This window comes from Laccaria bicolor, genomic scaffold (assembly GCF_000143565.1).
Source record: "Laccaria bicolor S238N-H82 LACBIscaffold_9 genomic scaffold, whole genome shotgun sequence".
NCBI classification, from domain to species: Eukaryota; Fungi; Basidiomycota; class Agaricomycetes; order Agaricales; family Hydnangiaceae; genus Laccaria; species Laccaria bicolor.
In genome coordinates this window covers 462915-480523 of record NW_001889880.1, presented here as the reverse complement: position 1 = coordinate 480523, position 17609 = coordinate 462915, and the positions used below count along the sequence as shown (strand labels likewise).

The 17609-nt window shown below is 47.8% G+C and overlaps 4 protein-coding genes across 4 annotated transcripts; 3 read left to right on the top strand and 1 right to left on the bottom strand.

Annotated features, from left to right (window-relative positions):
- Positions 1–692: 692 nt before the first annotated feature.
- On the top strand, positions 693–4191 carry LACBIDRAFT_326040 (uncharacterized protein; the record flags this gene model as incomplete). The annotated part of the gene is made up of 10 exons (XM_001879896.1): positions 693–746; positions 861–1184; positions 1247–1321; positions 1375–1527; positions 1574–2667; positions 2689–3124; positions 3656–3702; positions 3871–3910; positions 3943–3997; positions 4172–4191. The coding sequence occupies 10 exons, from the start codon at positions 693–695 to the stop codon at positions 4189–4191; spliced, it is 2298 nt and encodes a 765-aa protein (XP_001879931.1).
- Positions 4192–10244: 6053 nt separating this feature from the next.
- On the top strand, positions 10245–12161 carry LACBIDRAFT_318794 (uncharacterized protein; the record flags this gene model as incomplete). Its single annotated transcript, XM_001879895.1, has 2 exons — positions 10245–10397; positions 10444–12161. 2 exons carry the CDS (start codon positions 10245–10247, stop codon positions 12148–12150), a joined length of 1860 nt encoding a protein of 619 aa, XP_001879930.1. The 3' UTR covers positions 12151–12161.
- A 558-nt stretch (positions 12162–12719) lies between these two features.
- LACBIDRAFT_318793 (uncharacterized protein) lies at positions 12720–12976 on the bottom strand (the record flags this gene model as incomplete). The annotated part of the gene is made up of 2 exons (XM_001879645.1): positions 12720–12794; positions 12884–12976. The coding sequence occupies 2 exons, from the start codon at positions 12974–12976 to the stop codon at positions 12720–12722; spliced, it is 168 nt and encodes a 55-aa protein (XP_001879680.1).
- Positions 12977–13601: 625 nt separating this feature from the next.
- On the top strand, positions 13602–15751 carry LACBIDRAFT_326037 (uncharacterized protein; the record flags this gene model as incomplete). The annotated part of the gene is made up of 9 exons (XM_001879894.1): positions 13602–13757; positions 14275–14335; positions 14635–14723; positions 14778–14842; positions 14967–14991; positions 15109–15157; positions 15277–15331; positions 15576–15594; positions 15665–15751. The coding sequence occupies 9 exons, from the start codon at positions 13602–13604 to the stop codon at positions 15749–15751; spliced, it is 606 nt and encodes a 201-aa protein (XP_001879929.1).
- Positions 15752–17609: the final 1858 nt, after the last annotated feature.

The window sequence follows — 17609 nt, the reverse complement described above, 5'->3', positions numbered from 1 at the left end:
CGTCTTATATTTCCAGCATCACGCTTTGAGTGATGAGATTGAGGCTCATCGAGCACTTATATCTCCATTTCGTCAACTGCCTCTCGATGTGGTGTGGGAGATCTTTGCTCATTGTCTTCCTACACATCCGATAACGCCGTCGAGCAGCCCCCTTTTGCTGGGTCGCATTTGTAGCGCATGGAGATCTATCACTCTGCCAACTCCACGGCTTTGGGCAAGTCTTCACATTCCGACGTCTAGATCCGATTTTTTGCATCCATTCACGCAAGGGCAACACGCTGCGAGGCGGTGAGGGAATGCTCGTTCTGTCAAGGCAAATACTCCCTTTTAGCTGCCGATGGAAGACTGTCGACATCAAAGCAATGGAAGGCTCCTTTACACATTTCCAAGACCTCGTGGGGGGGGGATGTTCCGATGCTGGAATCCCTTTCCATCGTCAACAAACCGATAATCACTCTGGGGCAAGTTCCTTCCGAAGTTGAGAGGTCCTGGAGGAAATTTTCGGGTCTCCTCTGAGATCCAAAACTGCGAAGTGGCAGGATTTCTTTAACGTATTGGGAGAAAAATCTTCTCGACTTACCAGTGCGTTGGTCGCAGCTTACTCACCTCAAATTGGACGCAGAGGGTTCGATTCAAACCTCAGAAAGGATAAAGGACCTTAGGTGCAGCTAACTTGTCCACGTATTGAAGAAATGCCCACCATATTCGTTGCTGTGTTAGGAGCTCGTGACACACACGATCACACGGTCAAGAGAGTGGTCACATTAAGCGCGTCTTATCTGAACGCCCAACTACATCAGCGCTCCTTTGTAGCCTGATTCATTTATTCCTAACATGCGTTGTAACCCTGCGACTAGCAGTGGGAATGGGGGCAGTGCAAAGATAACATAGGCGTCAACGGCCAGAATCTCTCCCTCACCGTCGTCCCCAACGCCTCCAAGAAAGCCGGCGTTCTGCAAGGTAAACCCGTCTCCTCAACTCGATGTAATTCCTCACTTTCACACCCTTTCTATAGATTTATCCATAACCGCATCGCCCTCATGTCCGCCTCTAGTCCTGACCTGGAAAGACAGGTCTCCGATACCACTCAAGTCGGGGAAGACCATGGCCCTGGAGACTTGAACCCAATTGAGGAGCGATCTAACATCGATCAAGCTTCGCCTGCAGACGGTCCATACGATTACGTCGGTCCTCTCAGTAGCAAGATCTCTACTCCCCTTTTTTTTACTTTTAAGACAATTTCTAGGCTTCTTCGAGGCGAAGTGGGCCTTCTAATCCACGCCCTCCCTTTACCCCTTCGGAGGCGGAGGTCAAGGAGCAGGTTCGCCGGTTCATGATCATGCATCTTACATAACATACTCAAGACCTCTCTAGATGGGTGAGAAACCGTGGCGGTGTGGTGATCCACGGCACTATGATATACCAAAGAATGGGGATGCGTGGCAGAAGTGCCATGCAATGGTGGAGAAGCACGACAACGAAATGTGCGACGCCTGGAGAGATGAGGTGGATAAATTGTTGATCTTCGTACGTCTACAATGCCCACGTCTGCTGCTGAACTAACACACAACAGGCTGGTCTCTTCTCCGGAGTTGTAACCGCTTTCACTATACAATCCTATCAATGGCTACACGAACATTCTGCGGATTCTTCAGCCCGACTTCTCAGCTTCATTGCAACACAACTCGTAAACTCTACTAATCCCTTACCACCATCCCTTGCCATCGCAGAATTCACCGTCACCCAAGCTCAAATGCGGATCAATGTAGTATGGTTCCTCAGTCTCTCAATGAGCCTGACAACTGTGCTAGTTGGTATCCTGTGCCTCCAGTGGCTTCGAGAATTCCAACGCGATGCAACCCTCTCTCACAAAGACGCCGTGGTCCTTCGTCAAATGCGATACGAGGGGCTGACGAGATGGCACATCCCTGGCATCCTCTCCATTCTCCCCCTCCTCCTCCAACTATCCCTCATCCTCTTCTTCGTTGGTCTCCTCGACCTCCTTTGGTCCCTCAACACCCCCGTGGCAGCATGTGTCTCTGCAGTAGTTGGGATGGACATGCTCTTCTTGATAGCGACCACAGCCCTGCCTGCCCTGCAACAGGTCTTGACAAGGGACAAACATCTCCGTGTTCCTCAGTGCCCTTACAAATCCCCGCAGTCGTGGCTCTTCTATAGCGTTGGGCGCTGGTTCTTCTACTTCCCTTTGCGCTGCTACGTCTGGCTGACCAACCAATCGAAAATCTCACTTCCCCGCCTTTATGAATCTTTATGCATCAACAACTGGCTTGCATATGACGAGCGCTGGCGCAAGCTTCGCAATGCCGAAGATCTCTCCTGGGGCGAACCCATGAAGATATGCGATTCCCACGATGTTGTTCATGGCCTCCACTGGATAAACAAGACACTCGCACAAAGCGTCGAGGCCATATTCCCCGTCTACCACTCCCTTGTAGAGCTAGACATTCTTGCTGCGGCAGCTACAATATCTGAGATATATCTCGAAATAAGGCTCCTGGACAACACCACGTTCTTAATACACGACTATGCCATGTTTGAAACATTGATGAATGATTGGTTCTCCCCAAATGAGATGCAAAAACGGGACATTATAGCCGCGTATTATCTGAAATTGTACCAGGACAGGCACCCAGTTGTGAAGATATGGTATGCGGAGACGGTGATCAGGATATTGAATATGCAAAATGTGCCCCCGCCATGCTATCGCTGGCTTTCCCAGATCCTCTGGGATTTACGGTTGGGACTTTTGCCGGCCCCGGTGGTGACTCAGTTGAACACGAACAAGATTATTATCCAAGCCTTACTCTGCGTCAATACCTTCATCACACGAGACATCCTATGCACCGACGACGCCGTCATGGCATGGATTCTCCTCCGCCAATTGCTCACACTACCCCCATCTGCACCTCCCAACTCAACGCACCCCACCAACTCAGAGCCATTCAACCTCGACCACATCAAGCTTGCCGGCGGGTTCTTCAAAGCACTTGAAGGATGGCTATCGCGGGGGCAAGAAACGGATCAGTGGGTGAGGGTCAAGGTGTGTGCGGAGGGAATGATGAGGCTGTTTTCTTCCCCGATCGACATCGCGGCGCTGAATGATGTGTGTCCGGTACAGATGGCCAAGGCAGCGGGCCTTGTGAGGGCACTGGATCTTGGGGGCGCGGCGGCGGCGTTGGAGAGGAAGAGATGGGGGGAGCTTTCCTCCGGGCAGGTATCACGCCTCGAATCCATAGATGAATCAGCCTCCATGGAGGAGGGAGTTTCTAAGGTTGAGTGGGATCTTTTGGTCAGTCGTTTTAAGGGCATTAAAGGGGGTGATGGGTGACGGCGGTACTGTTAGATCACGACACCGTGAACACGTTTCAGATTCACATACGGACTTTTTTCCCCCTCTCTTTCTCTTCTTTACGTGAAGACTGATTGTTTTTTTTCCCCGTAAGATGTGACGTCCGTACCTATGTACCATAATTGTGCACTTTCACGTCCTGCAAATCTAATCGCCTAAGATAACAACTCTGTATACCATCCCCAGGCCCCTCCTTGATACTGCCAATCTCTGATGCAAGTGAAGGGTGGTATTTTGGCATTTCTTGAAGGAGGGCTAACCTATTGACTCCAGTTGAATACTTAGACTGGAAGTGCTTTGACAATGTCATTTGTGGCTCTGAGCATATGGAAGTAAGTAGGCGCAAACATACTTTTCACGGATGCGCTCAAAATCCGCTTCATTGCGATCTGCCACTTGCCCACCAGACTCAAGTTTTATGACGAGGGCAAACGTCCAACGAACGCAGTCGTTTGACCTTGCACGACATTTTAGTTCTTCTTGATTAAATGGACTGATAGCTTGAAGCCGCGTTGTAACTTCGCAGTGGGAATGGGGGAGGTGCGAAGATAATATAGGCGTCAACGGCCCAGAATCTCTCCCTCGCCGTCGTCCCCAACACCTCCAAGAAAGCTGGCGTTCTTCAAGGTAAACACCTCTCCTCAAATCGATGTAATTCCTCGTTTTCACGCCCTTTCTATAGATTTATCCAATGAGATAACTTATGCGTCTTGTGAGTATGGAGAGAGGAGGGAGTATTTAAATACGGCAAATATTTAAATACAAGAAATCCGTGGACACGGATAACTTGTTTGTGCTTAGAGCTTGCCCGGCTCGCGTAGATCAGATCTTAAATAATAAATAAGAATGGTGAGATCTGAGGAGGCGGGCAAGACCTGAGCGTCTGAAAGCTTGATTGTGTGCCAACCAACCAGCTATACCCACCAGAGTGTACTAAGCTCACAACGAGCAGGTTGGTTCAGCATAGAGGAACTACCCAATCAAGCGTCACTCTGGAAAATTTTTTGTGGAGATTGCAATATAAATACAATTACAGAAATATAAGAACGATATAGAGTACAAATGAGGATGATGACATGCACATTATAAACTACAAGGTAAGGTTCCCATCAGAAGCTGTAATAAGCGCAGATGGGATTTTGTGTTTGATACGGAATTGTTCAAACATGGCAGCCAAGGAGTCCATATGGGACTTGTTGTATGCTTTTGAGGTGCTCATTGGAAGAATCTCTTCCATACGGCGCCAATAGAGTAGAAATGCGAGAGAGGTCCAGCCACCTGTTGCGGCAACGATCTCGGGGGGTACACCAGCGAGGAGGAGTTCAACAGCTCCTCCAATACGAAAGCTGTGGCCAAGAACGTGTGCGAGCATAGCAGATGTCCAAATATGATTGCAAAAGGTCAGAAATTCATGTTTAAGGAGGATTTTTGGATGAGAGGAGGCAGTTGTATATGCAAAAAGGGAAGTCAAAGACTGATCGGTGGATGAGTTGACAGAGAGATGGTTCTTTAAAGCAGCAACAGGGCAAAGGATATCATTTCGTGCGGTAAGGATGACGGAAGCACCAAGCTCTTTCGTTGTCTTAGTCCAAGGAATAGGAAAACTTGCAGAGGATGAGCCATCCCGCAAGGTACGAAAGGTGATCCTGCAGAAAGATAAGAAAAGGATATAAGATAGAGAAAAACAAAAAAATGGACATGACAGAGCGAAGAACATGATATCTTTCGTCAAATGCAGCGGCGGTAGCAACAGCTAGCTCGCCTAGTCGCCGACAGCCAAAAAATGTGCACAAGGCGAGAGCCCACACTGCTGCATGGAAAGGGGTGGAAAGGTTGAGGGCACGATGAAGAGCTAACAAGTGCTCAATGGAAACAGGAGCCCGAAGAGGGTGTTTATGCTTTGTCCCCTCCTTGTTCGCGGATACGCGGGCCAGTCGGACCCATTCGTCATCGCCGAACCAAGGCGCATGATTGATGACATGCCAGGCATGGATGCCAGAGAGCCAGGAACAGATAGTGTTCCCGGCTTGCCTGCCCTTGTGTTCTCCAATGAAGGCACAGAGGAGAGGGTAAGAGGCAGGCATCCGTGCTTCCTCAGAAATACCCCATGTATCGCAGAATTGTGTAAAGCGCAGGGTACTGGCAGCATATGTAGTTTTCGTGTTAGGCGCATAAGCGCCCCGGATGGACATGATGGCACTATTAACCAAGTCCGGTGGAAGTGAGGCAGTGAGGTGGTGTCTGTGATGAACAGCATGAGGCGTATCCCAAGTAAAAAGACAATCCGCAGCAGAAACATGAGGGCGTAGAGAGCTCTGAGAGATTTGGCGCCCGGCTTGAGGTTGTCTTGGTTTGATATACCGATCCAGATTAGATTGGTGGGTGGAAGTCTGGTTGATGGGAGGAGTAGTTGCAGCAGAGGGAGAGGTGTGTAATGGTGTTGAGGTAGAGACAAATGGGATAAGAGATGTGGTAGTGCAAGAGATGGGAGATGGGTTAGTGCAGGTAGTGCAAGAGATGGGAGATGGGTTAGTGCGGGATTTGAAAGGATGGGAAAGAGTATGACGAGATGTAGGGCACGGAGGAACATAACATGGACCACCTACAGCCGTCTCGATGACACGTGTTGCCGGTTTAAAAGGATAATCTAGGCTGAATGGAAATGTCAGAGATCAGAGAGAAAGCAGTTCCAATTGAAGAAGCAAACCTAGGCATGAACAAAACATGAAGAGAGCTCATCAGGGAGCTTAAAAGACAGGAAGATTTGCTTCCCAGCAGGCCCTGGTTCTCCGCGCGAGATAGGGTCAGCAGGATTAGCGTGAGATTCAATGTAGACAGTTTTAAAGACGAGGGATGTGGCAATTAGGATGAGGTGTGTGCGACGAACTGCAAGATTAAGGTAAATGTTGCTGCTGCGACCTTTGTCGAGAGCACCAATAGTGCCTTGGTTATCAGAGTGTACAAGAAGATGAGTGTCTCGAAGGCCTCTAGACTCGAGGAAAAGAGCAAGGAGCTCAATGGCGACCGTTTCAAGCCAACAAATATCCCGGCCTTCAATTTTCCAAGAGGACGAAAGTTGGAAAGCAGCCCATTCACTGCTAATGATAATACCAATCCCCCACGACGTAGAAGCATCAACGTACAACCCAAGATCTAACAGAGGACCGAGAGGTTGGAGGGATCAATGTATCCCCGGTAAAGTGAGCTTAACCAACCACCACTTCAAGTCAGTGATCAGTGAATGCGGAGGATATTTTGTTAAGAATTCATCACCACAGAAGGTAGACGCAAAGTTGGAGAGGGAAGGGAGGTGAGAACGTCCGTCAAGGTACACGAAGGCGATATGGCAAAGGGATCCATGAATCTTTTTGACATCACGCAAATGGCAAGGTCGACCTTCGAAATCCATGAGGAATTGGAGAACACGTTGGTGGAACTTATTCCTCTTCCCTTCTGGCAAGCTGACACGCTTCCGAGGGATGTCCCAGAGAAAACCAATGAAGGTTGTGACGAAGGAAAAGCGTTCATCACCCTTTTCATCATGCCAAGGTACTTCCAAAGAAGAGATATGGTGAAGCATCTCCGATCGGTCATAATCATAACGAAACTCGCCGTCAACGAAGGTGCCCGAAGCCGAAGGGAATCGGAAAGCTTTCAAATCATCTTCATACTTTGGTACTGGGAAGACCCCTTCAGCTCTCCAGATATCGACAACGGCATTAGCGATCATGCCAGCGTTACTGCTGGCACAGGTGGCTCCGAATGGATGATCATGATTGATGAAGAAATCATCCGATGTCCCTTGGACGACGAGCCAAGGTTTGTGAGAGGGGAGCACAGGACACATGCGATGGAACTTCTTTATGTCGAGAGTACATGCTTGAGTTCCAGGAGGTGCATGAGAGATCTGTTCAGAGATAGAGCAATATGAGTAAAATGTTCAGGAGTAGGAGATCAGACAGGAGAGTGAGAACAAGATGGTATATATGCATGACATATCAGAGGAGAGATAAAAGATGCCCATAGCATGCACACAACGATCTTCAAACATAATGTGTGATACCTCATCATAGCCGACATATGGAGGAGTCATCACGCTCAATAAGTGGAAGAGGAGGCATCACGCTTGGCACGTGGAAGATGATCATCACACTCAACGTGTGGAAGAGAAGTCATCACGCTTGGCACGTGGAAGAGGATCGTCATGCTCAAGCATGGAAGATAATCATTGTGCGAATAGCATGGAACAGGAAAGATGATAGGAGAAGCGGGTAACTTGCATACGGCAAAAATACCCAAAGAGCGACTGGCCTGAAGGCCAGCGCTAGTAAAGGAAAACATCTCCACGCACAAAGCGCAAAAGAGATGTATAAAAAACATAAAAAAGAAAGGAATGGGGAAAGAAACAGAATGAAAAAGGACTCACGATATCGGCTACCTTCGATGCGGTGTCGAAACATGTAGGGAACTCATCCTTTCGGATATAGGAGTTAACAGACGCATGAAGTTTCGAGGCTTTAGACAGGTGTTGACAAACCCTGAGTTTGTCAGGCACCCCAGGTTCTTGAGGTTGAACAGAAACGATGAGGGATGACAATTGAAAGGGACCACGCAGGATGTGCTCTGTAACCTCTTGAGAGAAAGGGCCCGAGAGCCTGCCAGCCTTGACTTCTTTTGTGAGGTAGTCAGACACAGTATCAGGATAAGACAAGATGGAGGGATTGTTGGGCATAATAACAGTCTGGGAGAGTGAGGGCATGTGCCCGATAGGGAAGCCAAAGCGTAGGTTGAATGGAAGAAGGGGATAGCTATCGTATAGATCATGTTTGCGCAGTAGAAATTCAAAGGCATCGGGGTTGTATGGATGCAAGATTCTGTGAAAAAGGAGAGATTCCTCCGAAGAGGTGCATGACAAAGGGGGCCGAGGGACAACTGAGGAAGAAAAGTCGGAATAGGAAAGGGGAAGCAAAAGCGATGCCTGTATGAATGCCTCAGTTTGAGGGTCGAGAACGGCAGGTCCAAGAGAAGGCGTGGTGGCATTTACTGCCGCAGAAGGAACAGAGGTGGGCGTGTTCGTCTTGGTGAGAACATGGGTGCCCGCGGTCGCCTCTGAGGTTCCAGCTAATGCAGATGATGTGATTGTCGGGGGTGAGAAGGTTGTGGTCACTGTACTTCGACCATACTGCCTTCCCGTCAGCCTTGAATTTGATGACGACGGTGCTGTCCGCGTGTTGGGTTGCGTTGTGGCCTCGCTCGGCACAGATAAGGCAGTCGGGCGTCGAGGAGGAAGATCTGCCGCTGCCTGAGGGAAAGGGCTGAGAGGGTCGTGTCTGAGAGGAGCGAGGAGCAGGTCGTGGTGCGAGTTTCCCTAACGTCGCATTGAAAGGAGTCTTGGTGGATTCAGACAGCATCATCCCACGGATGTCAGCCATCATCTCTTTCTGCTTCTCGGAAAGTTTGTATGCTTGATAATAACGAGAAGCATCGAATTCGCCATATTTTGCCCAGTGCTCCTGACGGAACTTCAACTCGTCCGATTTCCAAGCATCATAAAGGTCGTCCTTAGTGTCCTGAGAAGTATAAAAGCAAAAATGCTCATTATACCAGTTGCTGTGAGCTTCACCAGTTCTGTCTTCGTCACGTTCCTTTTGGAAAAGGTACATGTTGCCAGCAGCCTCCGTCCACTGGCTGCAAGACAAAGAAAGCTCTTTGCCAAAACGCACAGAGAGTTTTTCAATATCAAGAATGACAGTACCCTTTGTCTCACCAGGATTTGGATTAGTCTTCATTGTCGGTAAGGTAGAAGCCTCGACATTCAAGATATTCAAATTTTTGTTAAGAAAGAAAGGCAAAGGGACAGCAATACAAAGTTCAGTATCAAAGAGATTCTGAGGAAAGGTAGTGTGCCAGGGGACACCAACAATCCAAGGTACCATTTTTTGACCATTCATACAGCGCCACTTGGCAATCCTAGCGTCTTCCGCAGAGAGCTTAACATCATCGTTAGTTTTCCTTTTCATCTTCAGCTTGTCTTTCAACTCCTCATCGGCAATCCATTTAGCAAGTTTGGAATAGATCAAGTTAGGAAAGGAAGCCGCAAAGGAAGGGATGCAGAAGCGGTTCAGATCAGCGTCGTCCAAAGAAATCAAAGAAGCCTCGTCGGATCCAGGTTCGGCGTGGGCAGTAGGATCGGAAATATGGTCAAAAGTCTTCTGAGACCGTACGGCATTTTTATCCTCGATTTCTTTGTTCATCTGAAGAATAGACACCAGAGGAAGAGTCTTCAGCATTTGAATGATAGTTGGCAAAGTATGGGTACGAGGGACGCGAGGAGTGGCAAAGGCATCAGAGACACTAGATGTAGCCACAGGCGTGGCGGCTGTCTGAGAAGCAGGTGTAGCAGCCGTCTGAGAACTTTCAGCAGTAGCTGCTTGAGTTTGAGAGAGTTGGGGACTGTCGGTCATGCTGAAAGCTTGAAGAGAAGACGTCGAAAAATTTGAAAAATTAACTGAGGTTGAGAAGACTCTTTTTATCGTGTCAGAACGATTATCTGAAGTTATCCACCTCGTGAACCACATCGCCCTCCGAATGTCCGCCTCTGGTCCTGACCTGGAAAAACAGGCCCCCAAGATAGACTCCGATACCACTCAAGCTGGGGAAGACGATACCCCTGCAGGCGGTCCCTCCCATTACGTCGGTCTTCTCTTTAGCAAGATCTCTACGCGGCTTTTTGACTTTTCAGACAATTTTAGGTTTCTTCGAGGCAAAGTGGGCCTTCTAATCCACACCCTCCCTTTTCCCCTTTGGATGCGGAGGTCGAAGAACAGGTTCACCGGCTCATGCATCTTACATACCATACTCAAAACCTCTCTAGATGGGTGAGAAACCATGGCGGTGTGGCGATACACGGCACTATGATATACCAAAGAATGGGGATGGGTGGCAGAAGTGCAACGAAATGGTGGAGAAGCACGACAACGAAATGTGCGACGCCTGGAGAGATGAGGTGGATAAATTGTTGATTTTCGTATGTCTATAATGCTCATGTTTGCTGCTGAATTAACACAAAACAGGCTGGTCTCTTCTCAGGAGTTGTAACCGCTTTCACTACACAATCCTATCAATGGCTAGCAGAACAATCTGCAGATTCATCAGCCCGACTTCTCAGCTTCATCGCAACACAAGTGGCAAACTCTACCAATCCCTTACCGCCATCCCTTGCCATCCCAGAATTCGCCGTCACTCAAGCTCAAATCCGGATCAATGTAGTATGGTTCCTCAGTTGCACAGTCAGCCTGACAACTGTGCTAGTCGGTATCCTGTGCCTCCAGTGGCTCCGAGAATTCCAACGTGATGCAGCCGTCCCTCACAAAGAGGCCGTGGCCCTTCGCCAAATGCGATACAAGGGGCTGACGAAATGGCACGTCCCCGGCATCCTCTCCATTCTCCCCCTCCTCCTCCAACTATCCCTCGTCCTCTTCTTCATTGGTCTCCTTGACCTCCTTTGGTCCCTCAACACCCCCATGGCAGCATGTGTCTCCGCAGTAGTTGGGATGGTCATGCTCTTCTTAATAGCGACCACAGCCCTTCCTGCCCTGCAACAGGCCTCGATAAGCGACAAACATCTCCGTGTTCCTCAGTGCCCTTTCAAATCCCCGCAGTCATGGCTCTTCTATCGCGTTGGGCGCTGGCTCTGCTACTTGCCTCTTCGCAGCTACCTCTTGCTGAAAAAACAATTGCGAGCCATACTCCCCTACCTTCATGAACATTTACGCGACAACAGCTGGCTTGCATATGACAAGCGCTGGCGCAAGGTTCGCGATGCCGAAAATCTCTCCTGGATCGATCCCCCGACGATCCGGGATTTCGACGATATTGTTCATGGCCTCTACTGGATAAACAAGACATTCGCACACAGCGTCGAGGCCATATTCCCTGTCTACCACTCCCTCGCAGAGCTAGACATTCCTGCTGCGGCAGCTACAGTATCCGAGTGCTATCGCAAAAGAGGTGACGTCATCAGACTCCTCAACAGGTCCTCGTTCAAAGCATTGATGGATGATCAGTCCTCCCGGAATGAGATGCAAAATCGGGACATTATAGCCGCATATTATCTGAAATTGTACCAAGACAGGCACCTAGTTCTGAAGACGGGGTATGTGGAGACGGTGATCCGGATATTGAATACGCAAGATGTGGCCATGCCATTCGATGACTGGCTTTCCGAGATCTTGCGGGATCTGGCATGGGACTGTTTGCCAGCCCCGTCAGTCACCACTGGGGCTGTGGCCCAGTTGAACACGAATGAAATCACTATCCAAACCTTACTCTGCGTCAAACTCCTCGTCACACGAGACAGGCTAGGCCTCGAAGACGTCACCCTATCATGGGCTCTCCTCAGCCAATTGCTCACACCCAATGACTCAGAGCAGCTCAACCACGGCCACATGAAATTTGTCGGTGGGCTCTTTGAAGCATTCGAAGTATGGCTATCGCAGGGAACAGAAACATATAGGTGGGAGAGGGTCAAGGTGTGTATGGAGGGAATGATCAGGCTGTTCTCTTCCTCGATCGACATCGCGGCGCTGGATGCTGTGTGTCCGGTACAAATGGCCAAGGCGGCGGGGCTTGTGAGGGCACTGGATGTGCATATGTCATGGCTTGGGGGCACGGCGGCGGTGTTGAAGAGGAAGAGGCATGAATGGGATAAAACTTATGAGGTTGGGGAGTGGGATTCTTTCGTCAGTCGGTTTGAGGGCATTGAAGGAGGTGATGGGTGAGGGCGGTACTCTGTTGTGAGATCACGACAACCATGAACACATTTCAGAATCACAGACAGACTTTTTTTCCTCTTTCTCTTCTGTAAGGCCTTTTGCGTAATTCCGTGAACACTGATTTTTTTTCCCCCTAAAAGGTGACGTCCGTACATGCCTATGTGTAATTGTACACTTTCACATGTCCTGCAAATATCTTATCACCTAAGATAACAACTCTGCATAACAACCTCTCCTTCAAGTGAAGGGTGGTATCTTGGCATTTCTTGAAGGAGGGCTAACCTATTGACTCCACTTGAATACTTAGACAGACTGGGAAGTGTTTTGACAATGTCATTTGTGGCTCTGAGCATGTGGAAGTAATTATAAGTAGGCGCAAACATACTTTTCACGGATGTGCTCAAAATCCAGTTCATTGCGATGGCAATGTAGAAGCAAATAAAACTCAGACATCAGTCACCGTAAAGTGAGGAACGACTGAGATTAGATAGACTACCTGTAGAAGCAAATAAAACTACAGGAAGTCAATAATGTAGATAATGATAATGTATCATAGAAAGTACTCACCTCAGACGTCAGTCACCGTAAAGTGAGGAACGACTGAGGTGAGACAGAAATAAGGTTTCGTATATAAAGGGAAGGATTTGTGGCTTGAAGTAAAGATTAGTAAATAACGGAGGTAAATGTGAATGAGAGAAAAGGGAAATAAAAGGACTGGAAAGAAATAATAAAAACATACGTGTATACAATGAAGGTCACGAGACGTCTCCTCTAACACTCCCCCAGACGACGAGAGACCTGAAGGACTCCAGCTTGAGTGCGTCGGCAACATTTTGATGAGTGGGCGGCAGTATATAGTGGCAGGGAGAGGATGATGTTCCGGGGTAATACATTGATTGACGAGAGTGATTTTTAGATGCACTGACGACACGTTGAACTGATCTCTCTGATTCTGGTGATAACTGAACTTTGCATTGAACGTAGAGTGGGGCTGGTGATGAAAACCGAGTTAGGTGGGTGATGAAAGTCTAAGCCCTCAGGCCTGCGTTGGAATGCACTGTCAACGACGGAAGTCGGATAGAGGGGTTTGCGATGACTGCTGCAGAGACCAGTGATTTAATGGGTTAAAGGGATCAAAGAGAATATGGTGTCGTTGATTTTCTGTACTTCATATGTAACGTGATTGGGTTAGCGGAGGAGAGGAAGATCAAGGTCGTAGGGTGGAGGATTATGTGATGTCGGGGGTGGACCATACAAGTGGCCGTGTTGGGATAAAGTGAGTAGGGAATCATAGTGCTGATGGAGGAAACGAAAATGTCGCGAGATGAGAGTCCTTGGGTAATAGAAACGATGGGATGCAGGAATTTCGAGCGCCAGATGGGACGATACCATCAAAAGGCCTGTACATTCGGCGGGATACCCCCACGGCTCGGTGCCTATGGGCCCCGGTATTCAACATGTACGTCACCTGCGCAAGCTATTGGTGTGCGCCTGCTGGTATGAATACACATCCCACACCACACCACACTTGGAGTCGCCGTTCCGAGTATAATCCTATCCGTCAATCCCACAGGATACGTGTTCCCGTTATTACATATGGCAGAGATGGTGAGGTGTGTTGGCGCGCAAAGGTTGTGAGGTTTGAAACGGCGATTTTCTAGAATGAGGTGGTCGGTTGAGGAGGATGGGCTATTGTTATGCTGCCTGCTGCTGCGGTTTGGCGGATTATGAGTTGGGATGTTGAGGAGGTTTGTGCAAAGTTGGGAAGTGGAATGTGTAGGAGGGAAGTGGAAGGTGTAGGAGGGTTTGGAAAAGTGATAAAATGGCATTTGTGCGAGCGAGGGTGACCAATGATCTCTGCCACGTTCACCCTGACATTGAGAAAAGTGTTGATCTCCCCCAGATCCTTCAAGACGCAAATGAGCTCCCCCCAATTTCGTATTTGAAATGTTCTATACGAGGTGTTATCCTCTGTTCGTCCCACCACCAAGACTACCTCCCCCGTGGTGGTAGAACGGGTCCTTGGTTCCATTGTCGAAGAGGTGACTGAGGCATTAACGTTGGAACTGAAAAGTATGTATGGAAGGGATGTTATAAAAGAAGTGACATCTTTGGAGGATATGAATGCAGCGTCCTTCGCTGAGCATTGGCATGGAGTTGGGAGGTATTGGAATTTGGCATGGACACTGGAGTGAGTCGCCGGCGGGTAGAATACGGTGGTGGTGAACGTTTGAACTTTGAACAGTGTGCACGTGATAGGTCCGAGGTATCTCCGAGACCATTTACGTCAATACGAAGTTGTAACTTCTCTCTTCCACAACGGTTGCCTACTGCGGACTTCAATGCGCAGTTGACCGCACAGCGCAATGTGCTCATTGTAGTGAGCCATCCCACATCGAGGACATTCACGGCATTAGGTGGGGAAGTAGCGGCGAACGATAAGCAGCTGCTAGTTGTGTCGTTTTTGGCAAATGATGTTCCAGGTGATAGTGATGGAGGTCGAGGAGCCAACGGCGGCATCGGTTGGTGTCGCAAATGGACGGGACTGGGGCGACGGGGTAGATGGAAGCCGTGAACAGGTGAGCTTGGGTCCGTGCCGCGCGATACTCTCTCAATATCTGATTAGCGTCCAGCTGACAATGGCAGGAAACATTGACGCGCAGAAGGGGACGTCTGGTGTCTTAGCTCGGGTGGTGGAGTGAGTACAGGAGCTGAGCGCTGAGCGTTGATCGTGTGATGGGAAGCTAAACGGCGGTGGTGTAAGTTCAGACACAACAGATGTGTGTGTTGGGAATTCTGATTGGTGAAGATGGGCGTGGTAGGTGGAATGGGTTGCACATTGACTCTGTGAGTACAAGTACCTCCCCCGTGCATCCGTGGACATCATGATGATCCTCTGATCCCCCAGCGGCCGTCTGATAATCCTCTGACAATACAAGGCACGCTCTCTTGCTGTAGGACTAGGGCAGGGTTTTGGGCGAAGCGAGTGTGGGCGACGACACAAAGCATTCATGTGAGTACAAATATGGTGTGTATGGGCATCGCTAATGTGGGTGAAGGTATCTCCCCCTCGTCGACCACAGTCGCATCGGGCGGCAAGTCGTTAGGGGCTGAGTGGACATCAGGAAATAGTGTTTGTGAAGGCTCAGGGGCAGTTGCCGGGGTTTAATGTGTTTCCCGATGCCTTGTGAGAGGTGAGAGTGAAGAGCCGTGGTGGGATTTGTTGACGTGAAAAGGTGAGTAGTGAGTTTCATCTGTGACGACAGTAGTGATGAGTGATATTCACCCGGCAGCCTTGCTCCTTAATCATCGGTCCAGGTACATTCCAGATCAAATAATGCTCCCTCTCTTGAGACTTGGCTTTCCTGGACATCTGCAATCTCGGGTGAGGTGAAAGTAATGAGTTGGAGAATATCATGGCCAATGCATAGGATGATTGACAGGGAGCTAGTAAGTCACCCATCGTATGTATCTTGTGTACACCTGCCTGACGAAATCTCTTGGTATGCAGTATACATAGACTATGGCTCTGGGTTCCGATTGGCATGGGGGCTTTAGGGGTTGGAAAGAAATGGTGGGGCTGCAAGACGAGAATGTCGTGATGTAGTAGGGAACCTTTTGTGAATGGTTGGTGTGGGGCGTGGACCTGGTGGTGTGCCATGTGCGGGCGGGTTCATGATCGTCGTAGAGTAGTGGGGTGAAGCACTGGCACTTCTGGCATGCACAAAATTATTGCATAGTGTGGACGTAAATGCATGGCTGAGGATATGGTGGAATATATGTGACCGCAAAGTGAAGTATGGCGAAGTATATGTGAAGTCGGGAGGAAAAGTGCGATCTTGTGTGTCACCAAAGTAAAGTGCAGTGAAGAGCATGTGAGGCCGGGCAGTAATGTAGGGCCATGTGTGTCGAATGTCATCGCCAGCTTCAAGCCACTAGTGGCTACCACTTTATTTCTATAACCTAGACCCAAGCCTAGAGGGTCATTTCTATAACTTAGACTTAAGCCTAGAGGCCATATCTATAATGCTTAGGATTTTTTGAAAGGCATTTCAAATGTAGGCCTGAGTATTTCATAGTGAATTTTCCATAGATACCCAGTGCATTTTCTGCAAAATTTCAAATGCAGCCCTGGATATTTCATTGTGATTTTTCAATAGATACCCTGGGCATTTCATTGCGATTTTTCAAATGTATCCCTGGATATTTCATTGCGATTTTTCAATAGATACCCTTGGTATTTCATGGCGATTTTTCAAATGTATCCCTGGGTATTTCATTGCGATTTTTCAAATGTATCCCTGGATATTTCATTGCAAAATTTCAATGGATACCTGGCGCATTTCATTGGGATTTTTCAATAGATACCCTTGGTATTTCATGGCGATTTTTCAAATGTATCCCTGGGTATTTCATTGCGATTTTTCAAATGTATCCCTGGATATTTCATTGCAAAATTTCAATGGATTCCTGGCGTATTTCATTGCGATTTTTCAATAGATACCCTTGGTATTTCATGGCGATTTTTCAAATGTATCCCTGGGTATTTCATTGCGATTTTTCAAATGTATCCCTGGATATTTCATTGCAAAATTTCAATGGATACCTGGCGCATTTCATTGGGATTTTTCAATAGATACCCTTGGTATTTCATGGCGATTTTTCAAATGTATCCCTGGGTATTTCATTGCGATTTTTCAATAGATACCCTGGGTATTTCATTGCAAAATTTCAAATGTATCCCTGGGTATTTCATTGTGATTTTTCAATAGATACCCTGGTATTTCATTGCAAAATTTCAAATGTAGCCCCAGGCATTTCATTGCAATTTTTCAAATGGAGCCCTGGGCATTTCATTGCAATTTTTCAAATGTATCCCACATGTCAGGGTCCATGCAATGGGTTTCCCTGGAGGGTGGTCACATGACCAATTACCAAAAATAGTCAAAAAAAGAAAGTTGTAGCCCTACACTGTAGCTTCCCAAATCTGTTTGAATTATGTTCTGAAGTGCTCCTGTTGTGGAGATATGAGGTAAAGGAATTTCAAAAGCATTGTGTTTCTTTTTTTTTTTTGTGTTTTTCTCTATGAAAACAAAACCAAATAACATGATTTCAGTATATTCAGAAAGCTAAAAGAAAGGGCTACAATTATTGTATTGTGGGAAAAATGACCAAAAAAGGAAGGTGCATCCCGTACTACTTATAAGAATCAGATATAGACTACCAAGTTTACTGATAGACTACAAAAAATGTCGGACTTAGACTACACAGTTTACTGATACACTATAAAAGACTACAAAAGTCGAAATTAGACTACAAAGTTTACTAATACACTACAAAAGACTACAAAAGTCAAACTTAGACTACAAAAGCGTGGACTTAGACTACATAGTTAGGGTTAGAGTCAAAAGGTTATCTTGACTACAAAGTTTGTAGTGTGCCCTTTTTCATTAAAAAAGTTTGTA